The 12803-nt window shown below is 39.4% G+C and overlaps 1 protein-coding gene across 1 annotated transcript; it reads left to right on the forward strand.

The window, feature by feature from the left end:
• Positions 1 to 8236: 8236 nt before the first annotated feature.
• OR4D6 (olfactory receptor family 4 subfamily D member 6) lies at positions 8237 to 9181 on the forward strand (the record flags this gene model as incomplete). Its single annotated transcript, XM_082747827.1, has 1 exon — positions 8237 to 9181. One exon carries the CDS (start codon positions 8237 to 8239, stop codon positions 9179 to 9181), a length of 945 nt encoding a protein of 314 aa, XP_082603953.1.
• Positions 9182 to 12803: the final 3622 nt, after the last annotated feature.

The raw sequence follows: 12803 nt of genomic DNA on the forward strand, positions 1-12803 counted from the left end.
AAACTCATTCCATAAACATTACTGAGCATGTACAATATATAGAAAAATAACTGGTACAGTTTTTCTCTTTAAAAAAAAAAGAGATTAAAAGCTAGCAGGATTCAGGGAGAGAAACAGAATTATATAATACCATTAACATTATGGTGATATTAATAACCCATGATTCTACAGTGCTTTGAAGTTTACAATGTGCTGTTATATGAATTTTCATTCAAAGGACTTATGCAGCAACAAAAATGAATAGGGGGACAAAGAGGAACATTTAGGATGAAGCTGGAGATGATGTGAAAACAAACAAGAACTTGTTGAGTCACTGCTGTGTATCAGACACTAGCCATCCACCTGTCCATTCTTCTATTCAAAAAGAATCACAGAATAACTGATATATGCCAGGTAGGAACAAGGGATACAATGGTGACAAAACCAAGTCTCCACCCTCAAGGAATTTACATTTGGAAGAAGAGGCAGAAACAAATAGATACATAAGGACTGTTGGTAAAAGTGTTAGGTTATCACAAGTAAACCTCAGTCTGCAAAGTAAGCCTTATGCCTCCCCTTCCACAGAGGAAGATTGGGAAGTGCATAAAAGTTAAGTTTCTCAGGGTCACACAGTCAACATTTAAAATGCTTGAGCACTGGCTGTTATACATAACTAATAAATCATCGAACACTTCATCAAAAACTAATGATATACTATATAGTGGCAACAGAAGATAATTTTTTAAAAAAGAAAAAAAAATTTAAATAAAATAAAATGCTTGAACCTGAATTCAAAAGCTGTGCTCCTTTGAACAAGGTGCTTCTAGGGTCCATAATGCAGCCCTGGGCTTATGAGATAGAAAGATCACCATTCTATCCTGTCCTGACATTGCACCAAAATATGGAACCTTCTAAGATGATTCACCAGAAGAGTGAGTAGAATCACATTAATTCAAAAGAGAAACCAATAGTAAGCAACTTCAACACCAGTGTTGAGATCTGACTTGGCTGGTCCCAGGCTGTCTTCTAGACATCAGCCATTGACGATAGAATAGATAAAATGAGCCACAACTCATTCTGTGAGACTGAGCCAATGGTTCAGTCTCACAGAACCATTAAATATCAAGAGAATACTTAGCATTGTCTTCCCTAAATTTTTATTTTCTAAAATCACCTTTCTAAAGACAATTTTACAGAAAAGGAAGAGAAAAATACAAGAGGCAATCAGAATTCAAATTAATGGGAAAATCTACTTCAAGTTGTAAATACGTCAGGTTGGGTTTTCTTTTTTCAAAATCAGAAGGCATTTAAAATCTTTTTTTTTTAATTGGACACAATAGAATGAATGTCTTCTTAAAGTTAAATTACCAAAACGCAATTACTCACAGGTAATGGGTACTACTATTTCAATATCTTTCCAGATTTCTTCCAGGCATGTAAATTTTTTCCCCAAGATAACATTATATGATAAGTTCAGTGTTTCAATCTGTTACTAAAAGGGAATGTTTCCAAGTCTACAAGTTCTACATTTTCAATCTGAATGACATAATACTAGATTTTTACATATATTTTCAAGGATTTTCATTTATTTTTAACTTATTTTTCATGCTTTTAAAACACAAATTTTGCTATTTTTATTCAGTCAAATCTAATAATCTTTGGTGCCATGATTACAAAATCCTCTACCCCCCAAATTATATAAACATTTAGTTAAACTTCTTTCTAATATTTTAACTAACTTTTTTGACATTTGTTACTGAGATAACAAAATCTTCAGTCTTTTATTCCCATGAGAAGTTAAAAAGTAACATAATTTATTTCAACTCATAACATCTACCTCTAAAAAGAAATCAAACAAACAAAAAGCAAAAGAAATCATTCAAACACATCTAAAATTAGGCTGTTTCTTTACAATATCTTCATCATCATCTAAAACCAGAAAACTGACATATTATTTGATCTAGTAAGTCCATTTCTGGACTTACAGGTGCACACAAAAATGCATTTACAAAATGTTGAGAGCAGCACTATTTGAAAACAGTAATTAAGGGCCCAACTAGGAAAACTGAAGAGGTCAATATATAACTTTTGTGATCTCTCACCTAAATATATTCTACAAGCCTAACTCCCAATGCCATCCACCCACCCCTTGTTTCCATATTCCCTGTTCTACCCTTGTCTCCCAAGACTGCTGTATTTGCCTGGCTAGCACCCCCCCAGTCCAGTCTAGCCTCATGACCAATGCTCATTCTCAACCTGCCTGATTACCATATACCTATGAAAACCATGCTCTACCTTAGTACTCAATGTATTTATCTATTGCATTCTATAAAGGATTAGGGAGATATTATAACAACATCACCAAAACACACATAATAAAACAATAAAATGTAAGAAACTGTTAAGAGACTACACTTGGAAACGTATGGTGTAGGAAATTAAGCCACATATATGTTTCGAGTGTATGGAGGACAAAGCAAGGGGTAATGGTCCAGTACATGGTCTTCATTGTCTATGAGGAAGAATCTTACCGGTTCCCAGGGGAACACTCTCTTACACTGGGGTTTAGGACAAGTGTTTCCCTTGTGGTCTCAAATGGACGAATACCCAACTTTTGTAGCAACATGGACGCGACTGGAAGAGATTATGCTGAGTGAAATAAGTCAAGCAGAGAGAGTCAATTATCATATGGTTTCACTTATTTGTGGAGCATAACAAATAACATGGAGGACATGGGGAGATGGAGAGGAGAAGGGAGTTGGGGGAAATTGGAAGGGGAGGTGAACCATGAGAGACTATGGACTCTGAAAAACAATTTGAGGGTTTTGAAGGGGTGGGAGTGGGAGGTCGGGGTACCAGGTGGTGGGTATTATAGAGGGCACGGATTGCATGGAGCACTGGGTTTAGTGCAAAAATAATGAATACTGTTATGCTGAAAATAAAAAATAACTTTTAAAAAAGTTGCATATTCATCCTTTCTGATGGAGGCATAATACTCCATAGTGTATATGGACCACATCTTCCTTATCCATTCATCCATTGAAAGGCATCTTGGTTCTTTCCACAGTTTGGCAACAGTGGCCATTGCTACTGCAGAGGATTTTTCAAAGACTCATTTATTTATTTTACCTATTTGAGGTGGGGAGGGTCTTAGGGAGAAAGAGAGAGAATCCTAAACAGACCTCTCGCTGAACACAGAGCCCAAGGCAGGGCTCCATGCCAGGACCCCTAATGATCCCGTAACCCCTCCCATAAGATCATGACCTAAGAGAAAATTAAGAATCACTCAATCGACTGAAACACCCAGATCCTCCCAGAGGCTTTCTCTATGTCCCAAACCCTCAATTTAAATCGTAAAAAGCTCCCAAGTATAACAGAACTGGAAAAAGAAACATCAAGGAATAGGTTGTTTGTGGTATGCTTTGTTACGCTATTATTTTGGGGGAAGTGCTCACTTCTCCTTTCATCTAATTCACTCTCTTCTTTCTTAGCCTATTCTCTTTAGATATAATGTCTTTCCTGCAGATTCCGGGACTATGTATTTTCTATTGTTGAACTGGATTTTTGTCATCTCAACTATTTGAATTTTTAAAACTTATGTGCTATATGAAAGTCCTTGGGCATACAGATATTCTTTTTTTTAATTAAATTTATTTATTTTCAGCATAACAGTATTCATTATTTTTGCACCACACCCAGTGCTCCACGCAATCTGTGCCCTCTATAATAACCACCACCTGGTACCCCAGCCTCTCACCCCCCCACTAAAAAAACCCCTCAGATTGTTTTTCAGAGTCCATAGTCTCTCATGGTTCACCTCCCCTTGAGTTTCCCCCAACTCCCTTCTCCTCTCTAACTCCCCTTGTCCTCCATGCTATTTGTTATGCTCCACAAATAAGTGAAGCCATATGATAATTGACTCTCTCTGCTTGACTTATTTCACTCAGCATAATCTCTTCCAGTCCCGTCCATGTTGCAACAAAAGTTGGGTATTCGTCCTTTCTGGTGGAGGCATAATACTCCATAGTGTATATGGACCACATCTTCCTTATCCATTTGTCCGTTGAACGGCATCTTGGTTCTTTCCATAGTTTGGCGACCGTGGCCATTGCTGCTATAAACATTGGGGTACAGATGGCCCTTCTTTTCACTACATCTGTATCTTTGAGGTAAATACCCTGGAGTGCAATTGCAGGGTCATAGGGAAATTCTATTTTTAATTTCTTGAGGAATCTCCACACTATTCTCCAAAGATGCTGCACCAATTTGCATTCCCACCAACAGTGTAAGAGGGTTCCCCTTTCTCCACATCCTCTCCAACACATGTTGTTTCCTGTCTTGCTAATTTTGGCCATTCTAACTGGTGTAAGGTGATATCTCAATGTGGTTTTAATATGAAACTCCCTGATGGCTAGTGATGATGAACATTTTTTCATGTGTCTGATAGCCATTTGTATGTCTTCATTGGAGAAGTGTCTGTTCATATCTTCTGCCCATTTTTTGATATGATTGCCTGTTTTGTGTGTGCTGAGTTTGAGGAGTTCATTATAGATCCTGGATATCAACCTTTTGTCTGTACTTTCATTTGCAAATATCTTCTCCCATTTCGTGGGTTGCCTCTTTGTTTTGTTGGCTGTTTCCTTTGCTGTGCAGAAGCTTTTGATTTTGATGAAGTCCCAAAAGTTTATTTTTGTTTTTGTTTCCTTTGCCTTTGGAGACATATCTTAAAAGAAGTTGCTGTGGCTGATATCGAAGAGATTACTGCCTATGTTCTCCTCTAGGATTCTGATGGATTCCTGTCACATTGAGGTCTTTTATCCATTTTGAGTTTATCTTTGTGTACGGTGTAAGAGAATAGTCGAGTTTCATTCAGATATTCTTATTGAAAGAGTTTTGTCCTCTGATGGCCAAATATCTGATTTGAAAAAAACAAACCTATTTTGCTATAATATAGCAATAGTATAAAATCTCTGTGGTTTGAATCATCAAACCTGATTAAAAATATCTTTCTATTAGTTCAACTGTTTTAGAATACTTAGTTCAGCTATTTTGGAATACTTAGAATATTTTAGTACTACATATGAGATCATACAGTACTTGTCTTTCTGTGCCTGGCTTATTTCATTTAGCATAACTTGCCCTACTCATAGGGACAGAGAATAGAATGGTGGTGACCAGAGGCTGAAAGTAGCAGGAGATAGGAGGTGTTGGTCAAGAAGCACAGCACTTGAGTTATGCAAGAAGAATAAGTAAGTTCTGGAAATCTAATGTAGAGCATGGTGACTACAGTTAGAAATATTTTATTGTGTACTTAAAATTTGTTGAAAGGGTAGATCTTCAGTGTTTTCATGACAAACAAAAAGAAACAGAAAAGTACTTGAATATTAAAAAAAAAACTCTCTGCCTTTCATCAAGTCAGACTGTTGTGGAAAAAAATAAACAATCTTCTCTGAGGAGTTTGGGGTTAAGTCACCCCTGAAGCTTTAACAGTCAATTTGTCCATAATACCAATGATCGTAGCTCTCCACTCCATCAAGAGCCCTGTGGGCCCAGTCAGGTCCAGGGGTCTCTGACTGCAGGGAGGAGTACTTATCAGGGCCTGACTCTTCTTATCCTTTAAAGGAGGAGGTGAAGATTAAGTACTCAGGCTATTTAGTGAACCACTTAAGCCCTATCCACCCACTATAATTCTGATAAACCAAAGTAACTTCCATATTCTCTCTTCTGCCAAAATGGTACTGAGAGAAAACTTCTGGAGTCTATCAAATAAAAATTATTCACGGAATGCTTGTTTAAAATGAAAGACATGTTTTATTCAAGACTACTGCAACAGGAATTAAGATGACAGCAATAAAGGAGAGAGACTAAGCTTAACTCCAAATACAATAAGGATAGGAGGGTATTTATAGCCAACAAGCAGAGTGAAGGGGTCGATGGATGGAAAATTATGAAAGGACACTTCCAGACCAAGGAATTCTTGCTAAACTAGCTTTATAGAATCTTACAAGGATAAGCCAAGAACTTAGATAAAAGGAGTTAGATCTCAAGGGTTAAGGGATGACACATTTAATCTGATGTCAAGGTAGGGGCTTCTTACATAAACAGACACTTCTCCAATGAAGACATGCAAATGGCTATCAGACACATGAAAAAATGTTCATCATCACTAGCCATCAGGGAGATTCAAATTAAAACCACATTGAGATATCACCTTACACCAGTTAGAATGGCCAAAATTAGCAAGACAGGAAACAACATGTGTTGGAGAGGATGTGGAGAAAGGGGAACCCTCTTACACTGTTGGTGGGAATGCAAGTTGGTGCAGCCACTTTGGAGAACACTGTGGAGATTCCTCAAGAACTTAAAAATAGAGCTTCCCTATGACCCTGCCATTGCACTCCTGGGTATTTACCCCAAAGATACAGATGTAGTGAAAAGAAGGGCCATCTGTACCCCAATGTTTATAGTAGCAATGGCCATGGTCGCCAAACTATGGAAAGAACCAAGATGCCGTTCAATGGACAAATGGATAAGGAAGATGTGGTCCACATACACTATTGAGTATGATGCCTCCGTCAGAAAAGACAAATACCCAACTTTTGTGCAACATGGATGGGACTGGAAGAGATTATGCTGAGTGAAATAAGTCAAGCAGAGAGAGTCAATTATCATATGGTTTCACTTATTTGTGGAGCATAACAAATAACATGGAGGACATAGGGAGATGGAGAGGAGAAGGGAGTTGAGGGAAACTCGAAGGGGAGGTGAACCATGAGAGACTATGGACTCTGAAAAGCAATCTGAGGGTTTTGAAGGGGCAGGGGTTGGGAGGTTGGGGGAGCTAGGCAGTGGGTATTAAGGAGGGCACATATTGCATGGAGCACTGGGTGTGGTGCATAAACAATGAATTCTGTTATGCTGAAAAGAAATTTTATAAATAAATAAATAAATTTTGTTTAAGTTCAGCTTCTTGCTGAACTGATTTAGCAGAATTCTCAGCAAGGAAAGACACAGAAGGCTAAGGCCCAGGCCTAGTTGGAAAGAAGGCTCAGAAGAGCCCAGTTAAAAAGCTAATCACAGAAGTTTACACAGTGTACAAACCAATTTATATAACATTTTGAAATAATGTAGCTATAGGGATGGAAAACAGGTTAGTGGTGTCTAGGGGATAGAGCTTTAGAGGGAGGAGGTATGGGTGGCTATAAGTTGTAACATATGATGCATCTTGACTGTGGTGGTAGTTCCTAAAGTTACACATTGAATAAAATTAGATACACACATGTGAAAGCATGGGTAACTGGTAAAATATGAAAAAGGTGTGTGAATTGTACTAATGTCAGTTTCATGGTGTTGTTATTGTCTTGTAGCTATGAAAGATGCTAACACTGGCCGAGGGTGGATGAAAAGTGCATGGGTCTTCTGTGTGTGTGTGTGTGTGTGTGTGTGTGTGTGTGTGTGTGTGTAAAACTTCCTATTACTCTGTTAAAGTAAAGAGCTTAAAAATAATGTTTTTTGTAATAGAAACATTTGATGGCTATATTTTGAAGTGAATTTAAAATATATTCAAGCTATAACTGCTGAATAATTTGGTAACATTATAGATGGCATTTTCATTTAAGCAGTAACTAAATTTTAAAAATCTTACAGATATTAAAAAAAAAAAGAAGAAGAACCCAATTAACATTTGTTCCTTGTCAAGTCCAAAAAATATTTGGATTTGAATCCTTGATTTGCCACTTGTTAACTTTGCAGTTGTGCAAATGTGAGCAAGACATTAACTTCTTCTTAAGCTTCAGCTTCCCCTATGTGGAGATGATCATATCCACTCTCCAGACCCCACAGAGACATCATGAGAATGAAAATCAAAATGAGACACTGCAGGTGAAGGCCTTTGGTAATGTATAAAGCCCTTCATACATGTGAGGAAGCCACTCCTGCAGGACAGAAGGCAAGCCATTAGTCAAATGACCATAGTCTTGCCATCTCCCTCTTGTCAGAGGAAAGGCACTGAAGTAGGATGGCTTTTACTGTCCAGTCAGGGTATTTCCAGCAGGAAATAAGAATCATCAGGATAAACAATTTCCAGGCCACAAAAGGGGAGACCCTCTCCAGTTTTTCAGAGTAGTCATGATGATCTGCACGTTCAAGAGAGCCTTGTAAGAATATACAATAAATGATGCTGTCCCCTCACAACACTATACTCCTAACCCGAACATACTTTCTTCCAAGGTAGATGTGGTGGAGGGTGGTCTGCACCATGGGCCAGAGCAACCACACCAATGTGAAGGAATTTGTCTTCCTGGAACTCACTCACTTCCAGGAGCTAGAATTTTTCTTGTTTGTGGTCTTCCTTGTTGTGTATGTAGCAACTGTGCTATGCAATGCCCTCATTGTGGTGACCATTAGCTGTGAGTCCCACCTTCACACCCCCATGTACTTTTTGCTGCGGAACAAATCGGTCCTGGACATTGTTTTTTCATCTGTCACCGTTCCCAAGTTCCTGGTGGACCTGTTATCAGAGAGGAAAACCATCTCCTACAATGGCTGCATGGCACAGATCTTCTTCTTCCACTTCGCTGGTGGGGCAGACATTTTCTTCCTCTCTGTGATGGCCTATGACAGATATCTCGCCATCGCCAAACCCCTGCATTATGTGACCATTATGAGGAAAGAGGTGTGGGTGGGCTTAGTGGTGGCTTCCTGGGTGGGTGGTGGTTTGCACTCAATTGTTCAGATAATTTTGATGCTTCCGCTCCCCTTCTGTGGCCCCAACATCCTGGATGCCTTCTACTGTGATGTGCCCCAAGTGGTTAAGCTGGCCTGTACCGACACCTTTGCCCTAGAGCTTCTCATGATCTCTAACAATGGGCTCGTGACTCTGCTGTGGTTCCTCCTGTTGCTGGGGTCCTACACTGTCATTCTGGCAATGCTAAGAGCTCACTCTGGGGAGGGTCGAAAAAAGGCCCTGTCCACCTGCACCTCCCATATCCTCGTGGTGACTCTGCACTTTGTGCCTTGCGTCTATATCTACTGCAGGCCCTTCACTACACTGCCCATGGACACGGCTGTGTCCATCAATAACACGGTCATTACCCCCATGCTGAACCCCATGATCTACACCCTGAGGAACCAGGAGATGAAGTCAGCCATGAAAAGACTGCAGAGAAGGCTTGAGCCTTCCAAGAGCAGTAAGCTGGGATGAGCACTCACATGGAGACTGGAAATCTATGATCTGGTTTCCACAAACTGCTATCCTGAGGCAACAGACCACTAGCTCTCTCACCAGTCATCTCTGTATATCCTCATAGCCTTTCAACTCTCTCAGCAGGAATCTACCAACCAAAGGAAGAGATGGGCTTGAACATGAGCTATTGGGCTTGTGAATTTGGGAAAAGTAGAAGGTAGAAGATGAAAATCAATGACCTAATGCTAATTTGGTGCAATCTTTGATTATCATGCCAACACATTTTACCTAACTTTTACCACCTGCAATATGGAAATGACATTGTCCATTTACAATGTGTTCATGAGAATGAAGAATGATAAATGTTGAGAGGATGGTCGTTCTGACGATTAACACCGTTCACTAATCAGGCATACAGTCCACATTCCCTACTGTCAATCCCTCGAATCCTAGATATGCACATATGGAAATTATGGATGTGTCTATGTCATACGTGCTCTCTCTAGTGACTCTGTATTTCCAATTAGTTATTAAAATTACTTCTTAGTTTAATATTCTGAATACAGAATCTCTAATATATTTCACCAACTAGTGAAAAGAGAAGAAACGTTTTAAAAGTTGTGTTCAGTCAGATATATACTTGGACAAATCTACACATAGACCAAGAATTTCCTCTTATCGGGTCCATTCTACTAATTTGCCCACTGAAATTAATCTCAAAAGTACAGTTTAGGGATATAGCTGCACAAAACCCACCATGGTAATTTATGTTAACCTAACTTTCTTCTTCCCTCTCTCTCTTCCTCTTTCACCCTCAGAGCTTTTATAGTTGGAGAAAATCTAGTTTTTACCTTTGAATGCCTGACAATTTCAGGGAAGTCACTTAGAACAGCAACAACAAAAATACCTAAGGAACACCTTTCCACACACTCAGGACCCATTTTGTGTACCAGGAGAGGAAAGAAACATATTAAATGCAGAGTCATTTAGGAACAGCCACTGGGTCCATGTCATAACCCACCTCTCTCCTAAGAAGAATTCCACAGAAGTTAATATGTAGAAAGACAATAAATGTCTCTTTGCTCCCTAGGCTCACATCAAATTCCGCCCTTTAGCCTACAATCATCATTCAAAAATCAAACAATTAGTAAAGAAGCAACATACAGGAAATCAGGATATTGTAACATACAGAACAATTTCTTTGCAAGCTGTTATGATACATTAAAAGGTCCTAGTAAGGGGCACCTGGGTGGCTCAGTGGGTTAAGCCGCTGCCTTTGGCTCAGGTCATGATCTCGCGTCCCGGGATCGAGTCCCACATCGGGCTCTCTGCTTGGCAGGGAGCCTGCTTCCTCCTCTCTTTCTCTCTGCCTGCCTCTCTGCCTACTTGTGATCTCTCTCTGTCAAATAAATAAATAAAATCTTTAAAAAAAAAAAAAAAGGTCCTAGTAAGTGACACACATCTGTGATCTTCACTGAGTCCTATGAGACAGAGACATTAGGCCAAGACTTTCTTTTTTTTTCTTTTTTTTTTTTACTTTTGTTTTCATTTTATGCAGAATTTACTCCCAGGCCATAAGGTTTTTTCCTTTAGTTTCTTTTTGGATGCAATCTCCTCTTCTAGTTTAGAAACAACCTGCTCTTTTGCAGTAAGGATCATCTCAGTAGGGCAGGGAGAGCTCATGTGTAGGTTAATAAGCTCTGTATGTTCTACACCGCATCTTGGGGGCTTTGTTCACCTGAATGTGCTCAGTGACCAAAGAACCTCCATCTAAACCCTTAGGTTCAGCAAGACTCTTTGCATTTTTAAGCATGTGCAGTAAGAATTCAGTCCTCCTTTTGGCCCACTGACCCTGTATCCCTCCCCACTGTTTGGCCTGAGTGCACCAACCAGCTCTTCCATTATAGCAACAGAATGGCAGACATAGCTTCTGCAAAGTGACATCCTTCAGATACTTGGTCACTTTTCAGATATGCACATCCTTGATGGCCTGGGTAGTTTTATGTGTGTTCTTAAAATGAATACGGAGATTTGCATGATTTTGTAGGGTTTTCTGCATCAAGTGAATAATGAACCATTTTCAGAGGTTGCTTAGGAAAGAGGCTATGACAAGACTTCTAATTATATGCCAGTGATTCTCAAATTTTTAAGAATTATTGTCCCCCTCCAAGGAACTGTATTAGGTATTTTTCCTAATCCTCTCCTATAAGAAAATTTAATACCAAAGATATACAGTGTATCTTTTTGTGGACTGAAGTTCTTTGAAGGGCCACACAGCATTCTAATCTAAGATTTTTGCCCCCACCAAATCAATTTTTGTCCCTTGGACATGTTGTTCACATTGAGAATGAATAATCATATGACATTAGATGTTTCTATTAATATGTTTCCCTAAAACTCAGGGAATCACAGAATAGATAGATTTATTCCTTCTGGGGCTTTATAAGAATTTGGAAAGCATAGAAATGTGGGCATCTGTGTGTGTGTGTGTGTGTGTGTATGTATGCATGTGTGTGGCGGTGGGTGGGTGGGTGTGCATGTACATACATGTGAACTTGCATGCAGTAATGACTTGGAAGCTGTTTAATAACTCCCACTGGAACTCCAACATGATCAAAAAAGATCCGTCCTCTTTCTACATTCACATCCAATGAAATTCCCTTTGCTAATTCTTATATGAGGCTTAGACCTGAGGGACTAGTACATGTGGCAGGAGCACATTGGGACAAGCAGAAGAGCCATGATGACATGACTCCTTGAGTCTGCCCTTTCAGATGCAAAGGTGAAGAGAAGAGTTTGAAGACTAGCATAACTAATCTTGAGAAGGACTTGACCTTCTAACACGATGGTTCCCCAGCATCATATCCACTGACACCCACCACCCAGTCTCAGATGGTGCGAGTTCCTGGTTGGATACTGAAGGTTTAGGTAAGGACATGGACCTGTCAGTGTGAGACATTGTGGATAATGCATGAATAGGATAAGCATGAAAAATACACCAAGTATATAAGATACTGCCAAAATAGCTCTCTCTTGAGTGAGAGACAACAGAGTGGATGTTAAATATTGGGAAAGGAGGAATGTCTTTCTAAGAAGGCACCACAGACATGGGGTCAGCCTGCTAAAAGAGAAAGCAGCTGGTATTTGGTAGAACAGCTGAATTGCATTTAAGGAGATTTTGTTCTATCTTGGGGTCTTTCCATGGGGATAACAGAGAATTTTTCCACAAGATGGGTGCTTCCTCAAAAAAACATGATTTTATAATGCCCTAAATTTCCTTTAAAACTGTAGATGTTTCAAAGGCAGCCCCATATCCACACATGGCCCATGATTCACTGGGTCCCTTTTGCCTTTGACCCAGAGTCAGTTTTATTCCCAAACCAATGACTTAGCACTGAAACCTCTGGTCTACTTGGTTAATCCACACAAGTTCACTAAAATACAAACAAGCAAGTTGATTCAAAGAGAAGCTGTTCTACTGGATAGCATTTTACATTCTGCCAAAGTCTTCCTAAATAACTCTTCGTGACAGGGAAGATCCTGTTTTCAGGGGAAAGGGAAAGGAATCAAGTTAATTGAACTTTACACACATGATCGCAGTTGCTGTTTATGCTACCCAATGAACTAAGTGTTATGCTTG

The sequence above is a fragment of the Mustela nivalis genome, assembly GCF_964662115.1.
Source record: "Mustela nivalis genome assembly, chromosome: 9".
NCBI lineage: Eukaryota > Metazoa > Chordata > Mammalia > Carnivora > Mustelidae > Mustela > Mustela nivalis.